The sequence below is a fragment of the Ochlerotatus camptorhynchus genome, unplaced genomic scaffold, assembly GCF_037179485.1.
Source record: "Ochlerotatus camptorhynchus isolate MF236.1 unplaced genomic scaffold, CSIRO-AGI_Acam_v1.1 ptg000340l, whole genome shotgun sequence".
Taxonomy (NCBI): Eukaryota; Metazoa; Arthropoda; class Insecta; order Diptera; family Culicidae; genus Ochlerotatus; species Ochlerotatus camptorhynchus.
In genome coordinates this window covers 241,661-267,044 of record NW_027040828.1, presented here as the reverse complement: position 1 = coordinate 267,044, position 25,384 = coordinate 241,661, and the positions used below count along the sequence as shown (strand labels likewise).

General features: G+C 38.6%; 1 protein-coding gene across 1 annotated transcript; it reads left to right on the top strand.

Annotated features, from left to right (window-relative positions):
- Window positions 1-235: 235 nt before the first annotated feature.
- On the top strand, window positions 236-15,637 carry LOC135708896 (endocuticle structural glycoprotein SgAbd-5-like). The gene is made up of 3 exons (XM_065231078.1): window positions 236-500; window positions 15,191-15,300; window positions 15,363-15,637. Exons 1-3 carry the CDS (start codon window positions 489-491, stop codon window positions 15,544-15,546), a joined length of 306 nt encoding a protein of 101 aa, XP_065087150.1. The 5' UTR covers window positions 236-488; the 3' UTR covers window positions 15,547-15,637.
- Window positions 15,638-25,384: the final 9,747 nt, after the last annotated feature.

Here is a 25,384-nt window from a genome sequence, read left to right as displayed (position 1 = left end):
TAAATCACCAGTTTTTACTGCCGTCGTTGTTCAACACCGACGACGTTCGGCCCGTTTCGGGGTACCCTTTGGAAAGACGGGGCTACAAATCTTCGCAGCGCACATCTTCATGACGACGTCGCGACACTCGGACACATTTGTTTTGAGAAGGGTTTAGCATCTAAAGTGTTAAAGTTGCTACATAAGTACATATATAAAAGCTGGCGCAAACTCGCAAATCGGTTTATTATTCTACTGCGGTCATAAGTTCAGAGGTGTCCTCTTGCGTGCTTACAGACGACGACGGCGACGACATTAGAAACGCGCGCGCGTGCATTCGGCAAACTTCGCTGGTCAGATAAACGCGGTGGCTGCTATTAATAAGGAGTCAATCATTCTGCTAGGCTTCAAGTGCTACTAGGAGCGTGTTCATAGATTGCGGATCGCGAACGGATTTTCTGAGTGGATTGCAGTTTGAAGCTGCTTTTGGATAGAACATTTGTGCAATCATGAAGCTTTTGGTGAGTTGAAGCTGATACAAACGTAATTAACCTGAATGGGAGTTGAATGGTTTCGATGGTTTTTTCAATGAATTATTAAGTTTAATTTGTGTTATGTTGATGTTGGAAAGTGAACGTTCTTTGGCTTCAGGCAATCATGAAGATTTCTAAGATCGTGATCTGTTACGGTGGTAGAGATTAAACACTGTTGGAATATTATCTCATATAGTGCTGGCAAGTTGTGTTTCAACTCTATCGACATTGCTAGTTTACTCTGTAATTGATTTGCGCAGTTTGCTTATCGGACAACAAAAGAAGATTTATAGATGAACGTGTTCGACTGAATTGGAAAATTTGTGCTTTCAGTTTGTGGCTCGGCAGTCTTATTTATTTATTATCAAATTAATAACAATTTACTCTCTCCAAACGTTTCGGCCCTGTATAGAGGCCTTCTTCAAGGATAAATCATGGAACCGCTAAACGTTAAATGTACACACTTAATATTGTTTACCGAATCTCGGCAATTTTTGCTTCCGGCAAACATATTTTGGTGAGAGCTCAGCTAAAGTGACGTTTGGTTGCTGAGTCTTGGAAAATGTTTTGCTGAATCTCAGCAAACAAACCTTATGTTTGCTAAGATCTCAGTAAAATTTAATGCCATGCACTCGGCTGAGCAAATCTCGGCAAAACATTTCTGAGCTGGCCGAAAAATAAGTGCGCAGTTGATCCTGAAATCTTGAATAATATAGATTATTTTACAGAGGTTTTGAAGCACCTACAAATGTTTTAAATAATTTCTGAGCAACATGATATTATGCAGATGATCCGGACAGCAATTTCAACATTTATAAAAAAAAAACTACATATGCCAGCAACACTGACTGGGTGTATCCTATGGCTTACCTTCCCTACTAACATAATTCCTAAATTCCCGAGACATTTATGAGGGGTCGTAGAGTTCTCTGCAACTCTCTAAAGTAAATGTTGAACTAACATAACTTTCCTATCCCTACCAGTTGTAAGGACGTGGCCAGGACAATCCTTAACTGTTGGAGTGGGTTATGTCTTTATCTGGGAGATAGTAATTACTTCCTACTTACTATCTGTCCAGTAATAGATATCCGTCTTGCTCTTAATAGTTTTGAATTCGTACCACCTACGATATTGTGCAACTTGTTCGATGCTAACATGATATTATGAGAGAATATAAGACAAATGAGATTAGGATTGCTGGCCAGATGAAGATCTTCAGAATAGTACCTGATGAACCTGAAGTCTTGAACAAACGACCAGAGGACTCCACGGAGAGCGTTGATCCCCCGGAGATCTTTTAAAAATTAATGGTCAACATGGCATTATGCGTGAATATCTAAGAATGCTAAGATCCTCAGGTAGCAAATTGATGCTTGAAAAGTGTTCTTTCAATGATGTTAATTAAGTCTTTGTTTGAATAATTTTAGATAGAGCTGGAATTAGGGCGTAACAACTTTTGTAAACAATGACTTCTCTCGACGATTTCTAGGAATTCCTCTAGGATTTCTAGGAAGCCTTCCCCTATCTGATGGTGATGTTGATTTACGTGGGCGAGCCTTGACTTTCTAGAAATCATCGAGGGAGCTCATTGTTTACAAAAGCTGTTACACCCTAATTTCAGCTCTATCTACAATTGTTGTACATAGACACCTTACGCCTTTGTTGAGCTTTGAAACATCTTAATCTGGTGAGTATAATCAGCCCAAAGCTTAATAGCAATATATATTATGAGTTTATCTAGGCATTAACCAACAGTCTTTTCCAACCCTTGTTCAGCCTTCTTGTTTTATTAAAAATAATAATGGAGTACCACTTCATATCTTATACTTTTTATGAGACTGCTTTGGAATGTTGCTGACTACCCAAGTAACATTTTAAGTTTTATGAAATACTACAAAGCAACTATAAAACAACATTCATAAAACCTTGGTCAAGGCTATTTTGTCATTAATGCATCCACCAAAACCTCATTAAGACTAGAATATGTCTAGTTGGCCCACCCTGGAGAAGGTTCTGAAGGGTGTATTCTCGAAGCTCTTCAAGATTGATTTACTGCAAAAGGTTGTATGACGAACGCATTGAGAACCGTTTGAAAGCTACAATAAAAGCTATTTAGCAACAATAAAAACCCTTTTCGAGCCATTTCGCCTAGCCGCATGCTGAATCCACTAGGAAAGCATTAATCATGATAGAAAAGAATTTATGAATCCGATCTTATCAAAATAATTAAAATAGAAACTGATGGTATAAAATCTTGTTGAATATCCAAATTTATTACAATAGTTCTCATTAAGTGACCTAGTTTTAAGTGCCATATTCAATTTTATGTGAAATGTACCTGAAAACATCGAAAAAATTAATTGCACCCTCGTAAAACGTCGATTTGACTAATTATTTAACATTGAAAAAATATATATATATATATATATATATATATTCTTCAGATCGACCTTGGCTGAGATTTTTATTATTATTTTCGTATTTAAATGTTTGCTCATTGCTAAATTTACCAAAGTATAGTTATATCTAAGGAAATATTGATTGAAAATCGAAGATTGTAAAAAAACAAGCAAACTAATTGTAACATGGCGGTGGCATAAAAGTTGATTTTCATGGGTCATTTGCGAAAAAGTTGTATGGCTTTCAAAAATTCCTTAACAAATTAATAAGGTTTTAAAATGGCTTTTATGAAGAAAACATGCAGGCTTAATTGTATTTATCTAAAGCCATTTTGCTTGATCCTAACCCGTTCAGATTTATGGCAGCATTTATGGAGGCAAAGTCGCCTGCAAAAAGTTAAACGTCAAAGTTTGTTTATCTTTCGATAGTTGCGCTGTGAGATCCAGGATTCTTCCAGGCGGTTTCCTCCCGATGGATTGGGAGCAGTAACTCAGATAATTTGCGATACTGTTTTACAACATTTCGCATTTCGAACAGCTGGAAGCGCAATCGTTCCCGAAAATGATCCTTCTTCCGGATGGTTACAAAAGTGCACCATCCAACTATGCAGGGATGAACGTCTGAATGAAATTTTCGAAAAGTTGATTCTTTCGCCGAATAAAATCGCTGCTATGGATCGGAAACCAGCTAATCTCCGGTAACTAACAGTTTCAGTGGTTTGCTGTCGGTTGTTATTTCGATTATCATCTATTCGCAAGATCTGGAGAAGGCTGGTATGTTTTTAAACTTTCGACAATGTTTTATGAATTCGAGGGCCATGCTCACTTTACTCTTCTCCGCCAGATGGTCAGTCGTTGATGGTGTGCTGGTTCTTCTAAAGAAGTAAATTTTGCTGAAATCGACTTGAATTTTTCATCCTACTTCGTCTATCCTTCGAGATTTCCTTGTCATAAATTTGGCATTTATTAACTATGAGGAACCATATTTTAAGCTCAATTTGTAAACAGAGTAATTGGTGCGTTAATTATGCACTTTAAAATATAAATGTATAATATAAACATAAAATATATAAACAATAAATGCTTTTTGCTCTAATGCAAAACCTAATGGTTTTATGGTTGCTTTTATAATGATAGAACACGTTTATAAAGTATTTTATCAAGACATCAATAAACAATTGCTAAATACGTTGATTTTTGAATTACAGAACAGTTTTAAGGAGGGATTGAGAACTGTTTTAAATTGATTTTTAAAACAAAAAAGTTTTTGACTTTCTTGCCAGACTATAAAAGGTTTTTAAAACAGCAAAAAGCTGAATTACTAAGCAGGAATGTTTTACACTTTGAAATGCTATATTTAAACTAAATGGATTGTTCATTGCCGTTATAAAACCATCATAAATCAGAGTGGATGCTAAATGGTTACTGAATTGTTATTTGGGTAATTGGATTTACATATTTATGTTGTTATTAACTGTCTAAAAATTACCTTTCATTTCGGAATTCGAACCGGCAGTCGCTGATTCACAGGCGTCAACTATACCTACTCGACCACATAAACATATTTGTGGCAAAAGGTATGATCATTAACTTGAAGCACGTCAAAATTAAGTTGAATAATAGCAACTGGAAGAGTATTAAACAGCAATGCAGAAACAATAAATTGTGACAGTAAAACATTCTTCTCAAGTGCAGTAAACACAATGTAGACACAAGTGCGCGATGTATTTCAATGCTTTTTTAGTACTATAATTGAATTATATTTTTGAAATGCGGTATGAAAAATAAGTGCAATATAAAGCAATACAAATGTTAATACTTCCGGCGTCGTTGCAGTCCACTTCTAGGTGGATCTGTTATTAAAAAGCTCCTTTTCCTTGTCTCTAGTGCTGGTGCTGCTTGGGATTAGAAAGGTAGGCAGTGAATTTAGAATACCTAAAATGTCGGAAATGTAAGAAGTGACACTGACGGCATTTAACAATATTGTGGAATAAATTCATATTATTCTATCAGGCTTTAAAAATGTTTGTAGCACATTGCTGGCTTGTGGAGTAGTATTAAGCTTAAATTATTTTTGTTCAGGCTTGAGATCAGCTAACTTACTGAGGTTGAATTATGTGGATATAATTCGCTTTATGCACTACTAATCAGCTATATAATCAGCCTGGTATCAATCAGCTTCGTACACCTTAAATCAACCAATAATCAACTTCTGTTCTTACCATTAAGCTTGAATTGCTATTTGGTTGATGATCATCTATTGGAGAAAAATACCTCATTGGTCTGCAATAAATTAATATTGCTTGATATTATGAAAACATACCTGACAAATGTTATTTGGATTCCTAAACAGATAACGATTTTCATCATGTCTTGAACAAATATCCAGAGGGCTTAATGGAAACTTATTCAAAACATTAAACAGTCAATTCTTCCTAATCCGTTATTGAAGAGCCTCAAGTTAGGGAGGACATCGAGTTAGGGAGAGACATTTGTATAGGGAGAGTGGTACAAGTAGCCTGGATTTCCATCGAGTTAGGGAGAATATCGAATTAAGGATACCCAGCCAACAATTTTGTTCACATTACTGAATTGTTACTCTGCTATGTGAATCTTTATTCGGTAAAAATAAATCGTATGAAGTGCAAAGAGTTCAACTATACGTACAAATCTGGAAGCCATATAAGTTCATGTGGAAAAATACTCCTACATTGTATGATTTCATATTATTCAAAACGGTACTTTATACAACTACATGAATAACTTTATTTGTATCTAATATGATCTTGTGTATGCCAATATCTTATTATTTATATATATTATTTGTACGACTTTCAAATTACATCTCTAAAATTATGGCAGACCAAAAAGCACAGAGCATGCAAAAAATACCTTTTAAATGAACCTTCAATTTTCTGTAGTTGGTGGTACCTGTTGATATTGGTTTGAATAAAAGTTGGAAATTGAAATATAATGAGTTATCTTTTATAATGCTGATCATATTTAAAGCTTAACGTCAATATTATCTGCAATACCTAGTTTCGAACCAAAGATCTTTAGTTCTGTAGTCCTGCAGCGATCTTCGCTGGCATATGAGCACGTATATTCGAAGCAATAAATTTCAAATTATGATGCCTCACTTGTATACGCGATTAAATCTAATTCGATCTGGTGTATTATATGATATCATTCCTCCTCTAGCTGAAACTGCTTAGAGCATTATACAATCTTGTTCTGCATGATAAAGGGTGATACGGTCAAAATTTGGTCAAGGGAAAACGCGTGTAAATCGGTGAAATCGTTTATTTATATAAATTAAATTAAATATAAATTAAATTTCTTTTTCAAGTTCAATTAGTATAAAATTCAGGGAAAATATTCAGTTAGCCTTCCGCTTTTCCAAATCCGAATTGCCGGGCCTTACGCTTGAACCCCAGCCATCAGATTTTGTACAACCACCATGTCCACCTTCTTCGCCGCAGAAAGCCAGTTTGCCTTGAACTGCTGCTCGCCCTTAGCAGTTTTTTTGGTCTTCTTTAGGTTCCGCTTGACAATAGCCCAGTATTTCTCAATTGGGCGGAGCTCTGGCGTGTTGGGAGGGTTCTTGTCCTTGGGAACCACCTGCACGTTGTTGGCGGCGTACCACTCCATGGCCTTTTTACCGTAATGGCAAGATGCCAAATCCGGCCAAAACAGTACGGAACAACCGTGTTTCTTCAGGAAAGGCAGCAGACGTTTATTCAAACACTCTTTCACGTAAATTTCTTGGTTGACAGTCCCGGAAGCTATGAAATTGCTGCTTTTCAAGCCACAGGTACAGATGGCTTGCCAAACCAGATATTTCTTTGCGAACTTTAACAGTTTCATGTGCTTGAAAACATCTGCTACCTTTCCCCTTCCTTTTGCCGTATAAAACTCCTGTCCCGGAAGCTGTTTGTAGTCGGCTTTGACGTAGGTTTCGTCGTCCATTACCACGCAGTCAAACTTCGTCAGCATCGTCGTGTACAGCCTCCGGGATCGCGCTTTGGCCGTCGTATTTTGTTTATCATCGCGATTTGGAGTCACTACCTTCTTGTAAGTCGATAGTCCGGCTCGTTTTTTGGCTCGATGCACGGTTGTAGACGATACACCCAGCTTATTTGCGGCATCTCGGAGAGAGAGGTTAGGGTTTCGCTTGAAACTACCGGCAACTCTCTTTGTCGTCTCAGCGGCTTCCGGTTTTCGATTTCCCCCCGATCCAGACTTCCTGGCTGTCGACAAACGTTCCCCAAACACTTTAATTACATTTGTAACGGTTGATTTGGCAACTTTTAGCGATTTTGCCAACTTTGCGTGCGAGTAGCTCGGATTTTCGCGATGCGCGAGCAAAATTTTGATACGCTGCTCTTCTTGCTTGGACGGCATTTTGACAACTGAAGAGTGAATTCCAAAATCAAAATAGGAGCAACATTCTACACACACACACCTTCAAAATGAGGGGTGTTCAGGTTTTTTAAATGCAAAATTGAAAGAAATACGTCAAGTTGATATTGACCAAATTTTGACCGTATCACCCTTTACCACTCCAGGACACTTTTAGAATAGTGGCATGATGCCAAATCTGGCCAAAATAGCGGAGCTTCGTCGTGCTGCTGCAAGAACGGCAAAAGGCGCTTCTCGAGGCACTCAGATTTGTAGATCTCGCCATTTACTGTGCCCTTTGTCATGGAAGGCTCACTCATCAGTCCGCAAGAGCAGATGGCCTGCCAAATGAGATATTTTCTTCTTCTTAAATTTGTCGTCCACATCGAACTTGCTCTTGCCGGTGAAAAAATCCAACCCCGGAATTTGCTTAAAATCGGCTTTTATATACGTTTCGTCGTCCATCACACAGCAGCCATATTTTGTCAGCATCTTCTCGTAGAGCTTCCGTGCCCGAGTTTTAGCCGTCGATTGTTGCCGCTCATCGCGGTTTGGGAAGTTCTGTACCTTGTATGTATGTAGTCCAGCTCTCTTCTTTGCATTCTGGACGTAGCTCTGCGACATGCCGATCTTTTTAGCCAAATCACGGCTTGAGACGTTGGGATTTGCTTTAATCATCCGCTTCACCTTTCCCTCCGTCTTTTTGTTCTCCGGTCCCGGTTTTCTTCCAGCTCCTTTGCCGTGGTCCAACGTCAACCGCTCCTGGAACCGCTTCAACACTCTGGAGACGGTTGAATGGTGAGTTTTAAAAGTCTCTAGAAGATAACATTGAAAAGAATTTTCAAATAAAAAAGTTATTGCTAAAAAACTATTTTTTCCAGGAACACTCTAAGTCAACTCCGAAAAATTACTCTAAAATGATAACGTTAAGAGATAGAAAAAAATTTTCTTCGACAAAGTTGCTTGCAAGTAACTTAACTACAACTTTGTTCAACAACACATGTTTATATTTTGTAGAACAAAAAAGTTAGTTTTAAAAATTCCTCAATTTGAGGACCACCCTGACGTTTGCAAACACCAAAAGAAGGGGATTTTTAAGAACAAAAACTTCTTCGAAGACACTAAATGTCCAAATATTGAAACAAATGTACTAGCACATTTTATATAAATTTGTCATTAGAGTGGTCCTATGAAATCCATCTTTTGACAATAACTTTTTTATTTGAAATTTATCATGCAAGTCATCTTCTAGAGACTTTTAAAGCTCTTCAATACGAATGTTTTATAGCTGGATTTGTTGCCTGTATCTCTTCTAATAAAAAAGATATACTCAAATAAAGTAAAAAATATGAATAAATTCAAATTGATTTTATACGAGTTTAAAAAATAACATACCTCCAATTTTTTTCATATTATTGAGGATAATATACGCCCTTTCAAATGCTGCAAAAAAAACTTTTTTTTTGTTTGCCCCAACCAGAGATATTAACATTTGAAAAGTGCATATTTTTAGTATAAAAACGTCAATAACTCTTGATCGGCGAAAGATATTGACAAGCTTTGTGTGCCAAAAATTAGCGCCTTCTTAAGATGTAAAATTTATTTCAAAACACCTTTGCTGAGAAATTCGAAATAAGAAAAATAGAGCAAAACAACTGTTTTTTTAAGAGTCACCCTAACTCAATTCAAGAAAATAGCTCTAAATCGGCCAATTTAAGAGATACAAAAAAGTTATTTTCACCAAAGTTGCTTGAAATTAGCTCAGCTATAACTTTGCCGAAAAATGTATACCTTAATTTATTCAAACAAAAAAGTTAGATTTTTGATTTTAATGATAATAGGAACCACCCTAGAATTCATTGCCATGAAAATGAGGGCCTAACTATAAGGAACAACTTTGTAGAAGAGATTTTTAGTCTAAAGTTTCAATTTCAGGCTCAAAACATATCATTCCACCTAAATCTGCATTCTGGACCACTGTGCATTGGCTGAATGCGAGGAAGCTCATGAATATTGGCAACAATTGGCTGTTACTTTTTGTTTGTTATGGTCCAATATTTTGTTTAGACAATATGGCTGAAACTGATCGTACTGACATACATAAGATCATCAACATTTTAAAAAATTTCAATTTAATTCTTGACATCATACAACACAGAACACCCAATAGACTAGGAGGAAATTTTATTTTTACGCAAAATTTTCCTGGCTGAAATGGGAATCAAAGCCCAACATCGTGGTACTCACACTCACACACAGTTAACCTAAACTACAGGTAACTCCACTATTCGCATGACCATTACGAATAATATTAAGCCAAAGAATAATTTTACTATATAACTAAAATGAAAGTCTGATGGCTTCAATATTTGAAGGCTCAGGAGCTTGAAATGATTCTAAATTCCGGAATTTATATTTTTCCTGGGTCTCAGATCATGAATCTTTTTTTTAGTCTGAATTTACTTGGAACTCTTCACAGCATATCTTCACCTTTTTTTTTGTTTTTGAGTTCCATTTGAATCATTCTAGAATTTCTATCATACTTCTTTCCAATATTCCCCTAAAATAATTTTGATAATATCCAAACTTTTCCAGTAACATTCTGAAGGTTCTAAGCACTACCTTTTGTAATATCTTACAAATCACTCTCCAATTCCACAATTCCCTCAAACTGATAATGATTCTCAAAAATTGGCACAATTTTGTGTCCATTTTTCTCTATGAAATTTTTAACATATTCTTTATAATTTCCTTGGTACATCCAGAATAACCATCACACTCTTCTCAGACTTATCCGATAATTCCCTAAGAACTGCTTTGTAGGTAAGGTCAGATTTCTTTTCGCATAATTCCGTTTAAATGTCTTAAAATTTTATTAAAATGAATCTCCATAGAAACATTGAACAGAGTTCCATTGAAATTATTCTTACGATTCGTATCAGCATACTCCTTAAGTTTCATCATAAGAATTTTCTTTGATTTCTCTTCCGGATTGTATTTCCTTTATTCACAAAATCTCCATGCAATTGTCATCGTCTTCAACCAGAGGTTCTATTATTATTAATTTATTTGATAAGACTCAACCGAATTAACTTTACAGAGGCGAGGATTCTTGTTCACTATACAATACATCTTAAAACTATAGTCAAAAGGTACAACACAATAAACATTTTATCTTCCGCTATCCAATAAGCCTCCTCTTCCAAAACGGGAGCCGCTTCCAGTGGTTTACTTCTATGGCAGATTCTCCAACGAGGGTCAAAGCGCTTCCATTGTAGCAATGGACGCAAAACGTGGTCAGCACTCACACATTCATCACGAAACGGTTGCTTTGCAAAGTCGACGACGCATCGACCGAAAGAACCGACCAACCACACAATCACAGGAGTGGAACTTCGAATCAGAAAGTGGCTCCACTGGTCATTTGCGAACACTAGCGCACCTAGCGGTAGAAGGCATCTTCGGCCTGCAGTTAAGATAGGCAGCATGCTATGATAGTGTGAGTGCACATAGAAAGCCCATGTGGAACGCTACCACATCACATCGCTCGTTGAGCAGAAAAACGAGCACTTTTTGATTCACCGATTTGTTTGCACTTCCCCTTCTGTTCTGTGACACAATGGTTGCTGCCGAGTAAACAGACGATCGCGTGACACACATTGATAGTGGTCTTCTTCTGTCGACAGCCGAGTGAACACTCCTCAACCAGAGGTTGAAAAGACTGAATATTTAAGACTAAACAACGGACAACACACCACGTCAGTAGACCAGTAGGGAAATTTTCAGGTTGCTCAAATTTGCACTGGCTGGAGCGAGAATCGAACCCTCACTTCGTGACACTCACAATACGCCTGAACGACGGGTGATGCCGCACGACCACGAAGCCCACAAAGATGGATGAAACGCTGCTGAGAATAATGTCCAACGTTGATTGCCTTTAATAATTAATGTAGCAAGTTTGGCTTTCTATTTTTTGATTAGAGGGTAAATGAATTGCAGTGATATTTTTAAAATAACATATTTAAAAAAATCTGGGAAAATTTGGAACATATTTAAAAAATCTGGAAATATGCGTGGTCTGTCTGTGTATCTGCCAAGAAGATAAAAAAAAGGAAAATCCAGATAGATCTGGAATACTGACAATGCTGCTCTCTCGTTCAAGGAAGCATGTGTGTGTGAGAGTGCGCGTTTATTTACATCATACTACACGCTGACTTGATTCCACGCAAGTTTAAAGCAGATCGAGTAGATCAAATTTTTTTTTTTTTTAATGTGTTTATTTTTCCAGGCTCATTTGCCGTAGCTTTGCGGAGCCGATATTCATTGTTTAGGTTACAAAATTTCTTAAGACTAACGTTAGTAAAGCGGGGGCCGATTACTCGCGGCTATCTCGAGGTTAGGGGTAACAAATTGTAACAAATGGATGGCAGGGTAGGGATTGAGAACACAAGGTTTGGAGAGCAATGTGCTCTTGATCTCGAACTAAGCGACCAACTGATGAAAAAGACAAACATGGGGGTACACCGATGGGCAGCTAACAGCTTGGGGGAACACAAGATGACAATAACTACTAAATCCTCAGATCTATCCGTTTTAAAAACACATATATTAAATTGCAATAGTCGAGATCTCGGCTCGCCAAGATGTCTCTAACGGGCCGCATGGGTTGTTTTCCTCGGGCCCTGAGGGATGCGGATAACTCGGATCTAGCAACACAATGGAGGGTACATGACCAAAGTACGTGGTCGATATCGTGATAGCCACTACCACAAGCGCACAAATTGCTGCCTGCGAGCCCGATTCGGAAGAAATGCGAGTCTAACGAGTAGTGATTGGACATGAGCCTTGATATGACACGTATAAAGTCACGGCTCATGTCCAATCCTTTGAACCATGGCTTGTTCGATACCTGTGGGAGAATATAATGTAACCATCTTCCCAGATCACTCTCATTCCATTTTTGTTGCCAGTTGGTGAGGACGTGCTGACGGGTAATTGAGAAAAATTTCGCAAAGGCGATTTGTCGATCAAAAATATCGCCTTCCATAGCGCCCACCTTAGCTAGCGAGTCCGCTTTCTCATTGCCCGGAATTGAGCAATGAGATGGGACCCAAACTAAGGTGATAGTATAGGAGCAGTTAGATAAAGTACTCAATTTAGCTCGGATTTCGGTCAGGAAATACGAGGAGTGCTTCATCGGCCTCATTGATCGAATAGCCTCCAACGAGCTAAGGCTATCAGTAAAAATAAAATAGTGATCAGATGGTAGTGAGGCAATTTGCTCTACTGCGTAAAATATGGCTGCTAGTTCCGCAACGTATACGGAACAGGGTTTTTGCAGTTGATATGAGGCGCTATGAAATTCGTTGAATACTCCAAATCCAGTGGAAGCGTTTATAGTTGACCCATCTGTGAAAAAACTTTTATTGTTACTAACATGGTGGTACTTGTTTGCAAAAATTAAGGGAACAACCATCGACCGATGGTGATCTGGTATTCCACGGATTTCTTGCAACATGGTCAGATCAAAATTTACAGAGGAACTATAAAAGTCTTGGAGGCAAACACGAGAGGAATTGAATGAAGAAGGGCCAATCTCCAGCGTCATGTACTCGTAATAGAGACTCATGAATCTTGTTTGAGGATTTCTGTCGAGCAGCTTCTCAAAATTTTCTATTACCAATGGGTTCATTACTTCACAACGAATAAGAAACCGGAAGGACAGTTCCGCGAAACGATCTGTCAGTGGGAGAACACCCGCAAGTACTTCGAGGCTCATCGTATGCGTCGAGTGCATACAGCCAAGCGCGATTCGGAGGCAACGGTATTGAACCCGTTGCAGCTTCAGGATATGTGTTTTCGCCGCGGATTGAAAAGAGAAGCTACCGTACTCTAGAACCGACAAGATGGTTGTTCGATACAACCTGATCAGATCTTCCGGGTGTGCTCCCCACCAAGTTCCAGTAATTGTACGAAGAAAATTGATTCTTTGTTGGCATTTTTGTTTCACATACGCAATATGTTTTCCCCACGTGCTTTTGGAATCGAACCAGATACCTAAATACTTGAAAGATATACTTTGAGTGATTGTTCTACCCATAAGTTGAAGCTGAAACTGTGCAGGATGATGCTTCCTAGAAAAAACAACCAACTCAGTTTTCTCCGGAGAGAATTCGATACCCAGCTTCATAGCCCAAGTAGACAAATTGTCTAAGGTATCTTGCAATGGTCCTTGCAGGTCCGGTGCACTTGGCCCTATAACGGATACAACGCCGTCATCTGCAAGCTGCCTTAGCGAGCAATTTTCATCAAGACAACCATCAATGTCTTTTACATAAAAAATATAAAGAAGGGGGCTTAAACATGAACCCTGGGGGAGACCCATGTAACTAATTCGTGAAGTTGTCGAGTTTCCATGAGAAAAGCTCATATATTTCTCAGACAACAAGTTGCTCAAATAGTTGTTCATAATTGGTGAAAGCCCACTATCGTGGAGTTTATCCGAAAGGACATCGATACAAACAGAATCAAAAGCCCCCTTAATGTCCAAGAAAACTGAACCCATTTGCTGTTTTTGCGCATAGGCCAGTTGAATTTCAGTTGAAAGCAACGCAAGACAGTCGCTCGTTCCTTTGCCTCTCCGAAATCCAAATTGCGTATCTGAAAGTAAACCATTCGACTCGACCCATTTGTCTAGACGAAAAAGAATCATTTTCTCCAACAATTTCCGTATACAGGACAGCATCGCGATGGGACGGTACGAGTTATAATCCGACGCGGGTTTACCGGGTTTTCGAATGGCGATAACTCTTACTTGTCTCCAGTCATCCGGAACAATGTTGTGCTCCAGAAATTGATTGAATAAGTTCAACAAGCGTCTCTTCGCGACATCTGGGAGATTTTTAAGCAAGTTGAACTTGATTCGATCCATTCCTGGAGCTGAATTGTTACATGAAAGGAGAGCAAGTGAGAATTCCACCATCGAAAACGGGGAATATATTTCGTTACTACCCGACGGACGATCACGAACGCTGGTTTGAACCGACACCGAATCCGGGCAAACTTTCCGCGTGAAGCTGAAAATCCATTTGTCCGAGTACTCCTTGTCTTCGTTAATCGGTGTAGACGCGTTTCGCATTCTCCTGCCGACATTCCAGAGTGTTCTCATGGAAGTCTCTCGCGACAAACCATCGACGAACCGACGCCAGTAACCGCGTTTTTTTGCTTTAATTAAGTCCTTAAAAGTTTTCTCGAGGTCGGTGTACCGCTCGAAATCCCCGACCTTGCCGTGTTTGCGGAAGCGTTTAAACGCGGCGGACTTCTCGCTGTTCGCGTCGGTGCAATCCTTATCCCACCACGGGGTGGGAGGTCGCTTGCGGACGGAAACACCCGGAACACGTTTCGTCTGTGCTTGCAGCGCAGAATCGATGATGACACGCGCGAGAAAGGAGTACTCGTCCAGCGGAGGAAGTACGTCAACCGATTGACTGGCATCAAGAACCGCGGTCGCGAATTTTCGCCAGTCAATGTTTTTCGTAAGATCGTACGCGATGTCGACCGAGCGAGTAGAAGATGAACCATTGGTAATAGAGAGTAGATCAAATTAGCTTCCAAATTTTTATATTGTTTTGAAATTCATGCTGTTGTCATTATAATGGAAATGCTTATATTGTATTACTATTATTATTAAAATTATTGAATCAAATCAACCATATCAACCAACCACGCTCGTATGAGCGTGGACTACACTATTAAATAATCTAGGTAATTTTTAGGATTGTATATGAAAAATCCAAATTGGGCCAACGTTCACCCACATGAAGATGTAGATAAAGAAAAAATAATAATTTCATAAAAAATTGTTTGTTTTTTTTTCAGTTCGTATGCACCTTCGTATTCCTCGTCGCCAATCTCACAACGGCTCAGGACGAAGTTCAGATTGTGCAGTTTACGAATGACAACAACCCTGACGGAAGCTACAACTTTGCGTAAGTATCTACTTGTGCGATGAGTTCGATAACAGTTATAAATGTTGTCTTTTTGGTTTTAGATACGAACAATCCGATGGCCAGAAGCGTGAGGAAACGGGAGTGCTGAAACCGGTGGAAGGCGCTGAAGCGCCTGCAATTTCCGTCACGGGATCGTATGAATTCACCGATCCCACCGGGCAGCGCTACCGGGTGGACTACACTGCTGACGAACGCGGATATCGGCCAACGGTGACTAAGCTGTAAAGATTTCCTACCGATGGATGTGTAGGTAATGCAATAGTACAACCATGGAAGGATTTGAGATTATAATAAATGATTTCGAAAGAACGATGATCGATTCGTTGATGTGTTGTATTGTATTGTTCAGGATTTGGAGATATTAGTTTAGTTATGAGCTCACGATAAAAGGTCAGCTTATAAGGGTCGGTTTCCATGGACATAATGGACAGTATTTTAACAGAACAATAATTTTCCAAAAGTCATAAAAACAAATTAATTAAGACATGGAATTTACTAGATTTTTTGCAAGAAAACAAAAAAAAAATCATTGTTTTATGTTAACAATCGCTGATAATTAGTCTCGGTTTTATGTTACAAATTGTTTAGGATTAGGCTCAAATGAATTGTTTGCCTTAAGAGAAAAACTTATGATAAAGATCACATTTGCCATGTTGTTCATAACATTTTAATCCTGCTGATCAATTAAATTCTTCAATGACTGTATCAATGTTACACAGTCGGCAGAAAGCGGACCCCAGGTAACAATTTGATGCTTAACAAGTGTTGTTTAATCGATTTGAATAATTGTTGTACATAGACCACGATAACCTTTGTTCAGCTTTTAAACATCTAAATCTGATGATTTAAATCAGCTGGAAGCTTAACAGTTATATAAAGTATGAGCTTAAAAAGCAGGCAAAATAAGGCATTAAATAACAGTCATTTCCAACCCTTGTTCAGCCTTCTAGTTTTATTTAGAAAAAAAAAGGAAGACCGCTTCATATCTTATATATTTTTATGAGACTGCAACAAGATGCTGATTAATTGGATTTACATATTAAATTGTTATTATAAGTCTAAAAATCACCTTTTCATTTCGGGATTCGAACCGGCAGTCGTTGAGTCACAGGCATCAATCATACCTACTGGACCACTTAAGCATATGTGTGGTAAAAGGTATGATCATTAACTTTAAACACGTCAAATTTAATTTGAATAACAGCAACCGGAACAGAATTATACAGCAATGCAGTATTGTAAACAACAATTGATGACCGTAAAACATTCCTCTCATTTTCAAGTGTAGTTAACACAATGTGGACACAAATGCGCGATTTATTTCGATGGTCATGTGAAAGCTATCTAAGTGCCATAATACTTTTGGAATGCTGTGTTAAAATTCAGTTCGAAATAGCAGTCAAAACACAGAAATACAAATGTGAATAATTCCGATGTCGTCACAGCCCACTTCTACCTGGAACTATTCCTTAAAAGCTCCTCTACCTACTGCTGCCGATGCTTGGGATTAGAAAGGTAGGCAGTGAATTTAGAAGAACTAAAATGCCGGAAATGCAACGAGTGACACACTTAATTGCATTCTCGATGTTCGGTACTTTTATTAGCGGACTATACTCGGCGAAACTATTAAATTGCTACACATTCGGCTATTTTACCATGTTTATACCGAAAACAGTAACGTGAGTAACTGAAGACCAGTATTTTCTAAAATCATTTACTGTGATTTGCTATTTTCATTACTGATATGTTCTGTAGGCTTAAATTCTCTCCTGTGGTCAATTATTTCAGTAAAAACTCTTACTGACCTCTCGGTTATCATGCTACTTTTACTGAATGCTCATCACTTCATCACCGAACATTTGTTTAAATTTACTGAGCAAACTTTTATTTTTGATTTCAAGTAGAACATCTGCCAAAAACTTCAATAGCGAGCCATTTTGAATAGCTAATTTTGTCGTACGCAGTGAACATTGAACTGTTTTTGTTTTCCTAAAAGTTTTCACTGATCTTTGTCTAAAAAAAGGGAATATGGACGGAATTTTCTAGCGGATCGAAGCGATCTAGGAGCGAAGTAAATTCTTAGTAAGTAAATTTACTTTAATTATGATTTCTCCGTAGAATACTGCGATGGTAGACGACTGCATAATCTGTTTTTCCTGCTGGCGATCGGTTCCCGGATACTTGGAAGACTTAGGACACCACTTATCTTGGCACATACAAAACGGGGACTTTCAAAAGGATGCCATTTTTTATGATTGCACCTTCCAAAGGTGTCATATGCGATATACAAACCAAAAATCGCTCAAGCGGCACATTAAGGAGAAGCATCCGTTGCTGTCGGAAACTTCTTCCCCAAAATTTAAGGAACTGCGGGAACCTCCTCTTCTTGAGGAGATCTATCAACATGAAAGTAGCACCGGGGTGAAGCACAACCGTCCGAGGAAATGCTTTCTCTCGATGAAATTAAAAAAATAGCTTCGTTGAGCATTTGTCGCTTAGCTGGTGACGTTGGGCTTCCGCAAACCAAGTTTTTGGAAACTATCAAAATTGGCAAAAATGTTGTTTGGCAAATAGCAGAATACTTGGAAAAGAAGGCTGTTATTTTCCTGGCATCAAAGGGCGTTGATATAAACAACGATGAGGCGCAACAGTTCTTCAATTCGGTCAGGAACATGGATCTGTTTGCGGATGTTAAACGTATGCATAAAGTTCTGCAGCTGAATGATTATTTTCGCGGAATATCAATAACATTTATATAATTTTTTGCAGCACATTTTTCTTTAAGCCATAGAGAAACGAACCAGTTTATGTAACCTTTCTATAAAAGAAACTCACGTCTATCCTTATGTCTATATAGGAATCCCCCAAATAATGTGGAGGGTGGTGAAGTCCACCTAGAGCGATTTCTTGGTTGTTTTCCTGCCAATTGAACTAATAATGTGTAGATGAATAGTTTTTAGTTGGCATTCATCATAATTATAAATTCAATAAAATTGGGTGGAGGACAGCCGAAAAAAAAATAATAATAAAAAAATACTGGGCTACTCAGCTATCGACCCATACAATTTATATATTTTTGCTGAACGATTTGCAAAAATGTACTGCATAGTCTTCACGCTAATACAGTCTATTCGTTGAGATTTTACAGCTCTCAAGAGTGTCATGATCTATATTTTTGCCGAAAGTTTTTCAAAAAATTACTGAGTTGTTGTCACGCAAAAGCAATGCTTTCGGTTATATTTGACAGCTCGCAAAAGTGTCTTGACTACCGATTGTTCAGCATCTGTTGAAATTACCGAAATGATCGCCGAGCGCTCAGCTGTTCTAATCTCGTCAAAAACTTTACTGAGTTCGGTAAAAATAAGTTAGTGTGTACATTTAACCGATTAGGCTATCAACATATTTTTAGTGCATTGCTGATTTGTGGAGTAGTGGATCGAAGTAGGCCGCGCTGCGAAAATGACGTGTTTTTTTGCTGCGTCGTTTTCGTTCTAGTAAAAATGATATAAATTTACACTTTAATTTTTAAAAAGTGTTAATTTGAAAGTACAGAAGTGATGTTGAAAAGTGCATTGAGTGAAGATTTTCAAATTCCTATCTGTTGCATGTGGTGCCGACTGTTCTAACCTACGCTCAGCTAAGTTTATTTACCTTTTCGTTCCTCTGTCCTCGATTGGAAATATCCATCTAATTCAAGACGATTATTTGAAAACTTACTAAATACGTGTCAATCAAGTATTGTACTACTGCTTGATTGAAAGTTTCAGTACATTATAAATGGTGTATATTTGCATCGAAAATGTATTGGAGCGGGGCTTCTCATGTGTGAAAATAGCTTCGGAGTGCTTGAGTTGTTGAAATGGGCTATTGTAGCGGTAGAGCTGTCACCTTCTAACTCCCGGGTTCAAGCTTCTTTGCGTTCAAAAGAAATGATTGCAGGCAGATTTTATCCATAATACCGCTGCCACGACAATGGGAGTTAGGCCAAGGGCGAATCTTCATTCTAATCTACGATTCCACATACCTACACACTTAGAATTTTTTACAGGAGGCAGTATTTTTTTTACTGGGTTTTAGAATTACTGAGAAACTCGATTAAAATTCAAATGATCGTTATTCGTAAAGATTCGATAAAATCGACAAATTTTATTTTTCATCGTTAAACGGGGTTAACAGAAGTAAGTCTGTGAATTTTCGTAACACATTTTCTCAACTTTGAATTTTTCACAGATTTTTTAAATTTTACCAACAGGATCAGCAACATGATCGAGCTGATAACGTTTCTTAATTCCAAAATCTGAAGACTATTTTGAATAATATGTTTAGGTAATGGGCAGCATCAACGGACAGATAAACTATTTACTTCTATTTATTAAATGCTTGATATAACGATTGCCAGCAACGCCGGCTGGGCGTATCCTATGGCTTACCCTCCCTACTAACAAAAATCCACCCTTCCCGTGACACTTATGAGGGGTCGTAGAGTTCTCTGCACCTCTCTTAAGTAAGTGTTGGACTAACATTCCTTCCCTTGCCCCACCAGATGCAAGGACGTGGCCAGGACAGCTCTGGTCTGTTGGAGGGAGACACATGCTTTATCTAAGGGGTAGTAATTAATCACAAATTACTATCTAACAGCAACGGATGAAAGTGGATCTCCTTCTTAACGACAGTTTGGAGCTCGTACCACCTACGACATTGTGCAAGCTGGTTTATGCTATGTTATGCTATGCTATTCTATGCTATTGCTGATTTGTGGATTAGTGTTTAGCTAAAATAAGGCTTGTTCAATCTTTAGATTAGCTAACTTATCGAGCTTGAATTATGAGGATACAATAAGCTTCATGCACTACTACTCAACTATATATTCAGCTTGCTGTTAATCAGATGTGTACACCTTAAATCAACCAATAATCAGCTTCTGTTCTTACTGTTCAGCTTGAATTGTTACTTGGGACATAATTGAAAAGAAAAGTAGATTGGATGTTTGAATATTTTTACCATAATCTCCATGAAATTCTATAGGTAAATCCATGTTTTAATCCCAATGGGTAGAGAAACGAATTTTTAGTAGAATTCCAAAATGAAAAACAAAATGCTTGTAGGCTTTCATATTATTTCCGATCGATAAAATTGAATGGAAACGGTTTTTTGGAATATTTTTCTTAACCGTCAATGTGCAATCATGAATTTAAAAAAAAAAACATAATATAAAGTTTCTACTAAATACATAAAATGGAAATTTTGCCAGTTTTTTAATGATCCCATTCCTATGATTTGGAAACTTGTGAAAGTAAGCGGAAAATTTTGTTTTTTGATATTATGTCTGATAAACAGCACAAACCGATTCGACGCCAAGCGTGGCATAAAAGTAGGCTATGATCAAAGATGGCTTTGAATATCTGTGGCTAGGTGGTTATGAAACACAATCATATTTGGTGATTAGGTGATCATCTATATTGCATGACCTGGAGCGAGTGAGACCTATAAAAAAATGTGTGTGTTGTGTACGCTTGTATAAAGAAAAAAAAATCTGAATTTTAACCGTCGTATAAAATGTCCCCTTGTTTTTTTTTTAAACTTTTTATTTGTTTCAAATTCAAACTAAATTACATTTAAATTTAACCTAGGTGCTCCCGATGCTACAGTAACCAGCCTTAATTGTTTTGATACAGTACTGGGCATAATAAACTACGCACCCATTGGCATAATGTTCCACTTGCAATATCTTTTTCAATCAAGGGGCCATCAACTCTGCACACTGTGCCGAAACACAGCATGGGCACATTAAGGCACACTTTGATAAGTAGGACACAATCAATATAATATAATAACACTGTTGAGAGTGTTAACGTTTTGCCAATCGTTGCTAAGGTTTACTACTCGGTTCAATACTTTGTTTACTCACAAATGAAGCTAGTGAGAGAGTGTCATACATAAAACCTAGGATCATAAAATTGGTTATACAAGGATTAAATCAACAATTTAAAAACAACAAACGTGTACACACCGGTGTTGAGGATCTTTCGAAAAATTCTGTAAGTATTGTCTGAATCGTGAATCTCTTCAAACCGAGCAAAACTAAGTCCGTCTCTTCCGAATCACAGCACAAATCTCAGCGGATCGCGGTTTTATCTAGAACAGTTTCTATTCGGGCCTCACTCTAGGGGAGTCTCACTTTTAGAATTCCCATTGAAAAGCCATTAAATTTAAATCAAATGCATTTAATTTCCATCGTTTGCATCAACCATTCAGTAGGATGTGAGCATCAAAACAAAGGATGCGGTTTTTGGTGACAACTATACATGCATCGATGCGAAGATAAACAAACACAATAGGAAAAGAAAACTCGGAGTAGAGAATTCACGAAAATCTCCGTGTAACCTTCTCCGGCAGCAAAGAAACTCTCCAACGAAATCGTGCAGAAGCTCCCTCCGAAATTTCCCCTGCCAACATCAAAATCACACAAACCGTCGAGAACGCGAGACAACTCCGCCGAAATTCCGTAGAACCTCCGTTGGCAGCATCGTAAATCACCACCGGAATCATGCGGAAGCTCCTCCATCTAAATTGAAACTGGAAACTCCGCTGGCAGCATCATAAACCGCCACCGAAACCATATGGAACCTCGTCCACCATTATCGCAAGAGAACGCCATCGAAATTTCGCATTTTAATAACATTGTATGTAATATATTTATTTGTCAACATCAACAGACTCAATGTAGCCCCCAATGTATTTTATTTAGTCAAACCAAGTCAAACGTAATCCTGGGGGATGAACCCTGTATCAGAACATGACAAAGTTTCTAGAACGTTCGTTGGTAGCTGCGAGAATCGCCTTCGAAATCATGCAGAAATTAATTCGCCGAGAAGGAAAAAAAAAATCCGTTGAAACTTCCAGGAACTCCCGCTGGCAGCATCCAAAATCACCGAAATCAAGCGGAACTTCGTCCATCGATAACGAGAGAAAATGCCTGGAGCTTCCATCTGCAGCATCCAATATCTTCACTGGTATCGTGCAGAACCGCTTTCGCCGACAATGCGTGGAAACTTCGTCGAAAGTCTTTGGGAACCTCCGTTGGCAGCATCTGCATTTTCGAGGGGAGTTTCAACGGAGTTTTCAGACATTCACGGCGGAGAGGGTTCCGAGAAATTTAGGTGGAGATTTTTGGTGCTGCCACCGGAAATTTCGATGGATTTAATCTGCGGAATAATTTTCTCAAGTCAGAGGAGTGTGGATTTGAGCGAACCGAAGCGAACAACAAAACAGGACAAAACTATAGATACTATAGATTCCATAGATAAGCGGAGGCACAAAAAGTTGTTTTGGCAACCATGAAAAATAAATGATCTTATTAGCATCCGTGAAAAAAGTTCATGCCATCATAAGGCTTGTGCAGTTTTATTTTGTTTCGTACGTAAAAGTTCAAAATTAAGTGCAAAGCAAATCTTTGCAGCAATGTATCGAGGAATGGTTTGCTTTATCTTTCTTTGTTCCGTTGTCCGCGAAATAAATCGAAATGTGGAGTGTGGAAAGCATTTTATGCTCATAATATTACAATACTTCTCCCTCAAACAACACAATGATGATATCATGCTCGTTTAGCTACACTAACTAACAGTTCGTTTGGCTACATTATACTTTTCCTCTGCCGTTCATGTATACATTCATGTATAGGTGGGAAGTGTCACTAAGAACTACACACAGCAAAAAATGCACTGAGAAAATGCATTTAATTTTTTTTTTGTTATAATAAATGCACCTCAAGTGATCTGCCCCTAGGCCTCACTTCAGTCGAATTCATCTACACCATGGCCAGTTCTTGTCGGTACGGCAGTTAAGACGGCTGAAATAGCTAAAACTTGTACATTTTTTTATAATAACTTCTATTCAGGCTTCGTTCACACAAATCTGGAGAATTGATTCAACCACAAAATGGTTTTTTTTTTTTTGTTTATTAATTTATTTGATAAGGCTCAACCGAATTAACTTTACAGAGCCGAGAATTCTTGGTCACTATACAATACATCTTAAAACTATAATCAAAAGGTACAACACAATAAACACTTTATCTTCCGCTATCCAAAAAGCCTCCTCCATCAGAACTGGAGCCGCTTCCAGTGGTTTCATTGTATGGCGAATTGTTGTACGCCAACGAGGGTCAGAGCGCGTCCATTGCAGCATTGGACGCAAAACGTGGTCAGCACTCACACACTCATCACGAAACGGTTGCTTTCCAAAGTCGACGACGCATCGACCGAAAGACCTGCTGATGAAGAACAATGAGGAGGACCACACAATGGTTGCTGCCGAGAAAACAGACGATCGCGTAGCACACATCTAGAGTGGCCTGCTTTTGTCGACAGCCGAGTGAACACTCCAGCCACAAAATGGTTTTTGTTAAGGTATGTCCATCCAGTCCAGAAGCTTTTATTCAACCTCCATGAGTTGTAACAGAGCTTATTAGATCATTTTTTATTATTGAGCATGTATCGGACATCTTTGCTTCTTTAACCAGCGATAATATATACGCTTGATTATCATCATATGAAGTAACGTTTAAATTAGACACTATTATACATTTATTAAACGGTTATTCCACTGCAGGAAAATTCACCTGGAAATAAAGAACGGTAGAGACAGACAACAGAGTTGTCTTTTCTTCAGTGATTGTTTTCATTATATCAGACGAAGCACGCAACAGATACTAGAAAATGTATTACATTCATATACATATGTCCGTTGCATGGGTTTCGAACAATGTACCGATCACCAACCACTTGCCTTGCCATCTGAGCTATCCTAGAATACATCATATGGACTGCTCAATGTTCACCAAAAGCTTGTTTGAAACTGAATACCTATCAGCACTCCCGATCGTCCTGTGGTCCAGTGGGAATCATTAATTCATTCATCGTTGTTTTACATGAGACCAATTCAAGCTCTTCATCTCTCCCATTTCCCAGAAAAGGATGCTCGGTTATTTTTAAACTAGATCAAAAGGGTTGAGCTTGGGATTGAACTCACGACCTTCTGCTTGTAAAGCGGAAACGGTAACCACTACTCTACAGATTTCGTCTTGTTGTTAGACTGAACCAGTGTTGTGGAATGATGAATCTAATAAGTCGTTTATAAAGCATTTACAAAGCATGCAATTAAAACATGGATGCATAGTGGACTACGATGTCATAGTTCTTACGGAAACCTGGCTAGATGACCACATTAATTCATCTCAATTATTTGGCAGTCTATTCACGGTATTTCGAAACGACCGCAACCACCAGAATAGTACCAAATCGCGTGGGGGAGGCGTCTTGATTGCGGTATCCAAACGCCTAAGCTCCTGCATCGATCCTGCTCTAGTTTGCACTTCTCTAGAGCAGCTGTGGGTCAAAATAACGACGCCTCGTAGATCAATAAGTATTGGCGCTATGTATCTACCTCCAGACCGGAAATCTGATTCGAGCAGCATTGCAAACCACATCAGTTCGATTGGTACCGTGTTCTTTCGACTAGAAATAGCTCTGATATTTGGTGACTACAATCAGTCTGGGCTCTCATGGAACGTTCCTGCAAACGATCTTCCTAGCATTGATGTTCTTCGCTCGAACATGCCCGCATCCTGCTGTGCTCTCCTTGATGGTTTCAACCTGCATGGCTTAACGCAAATCAACTCGATACTGAATAGCAACTCTCGGCTGCTTGATTTCGTTCTGGCGAACGAAGCTGCAGGACTGGAATGTTCTATTCTAGAAGCCCCAGAGCCTATGATTGGCATCGACACCAATCATCCTGCGTTGGAAGTTTCCATCAACCTATCTGTTCCTGTTCGCTACGATAATCCCCCTGTTTATGTACGTGAGCTCGACTTTCGTAGAGCAGATTTCGTCGCGCTGAGTCACTCGCTTGCCCAGGCAGATTGGCAGCTCCTTGACACGTGTTCATCTATTGATGAAGCCGTCAACTACTTCGCTGAGGTCGTTGGCCGGGCAATAACTGATTCTGTCCCACTGAGGAGACCCTCTATCAAACCCGCATGGTCCAATGCTCGACTACGGAA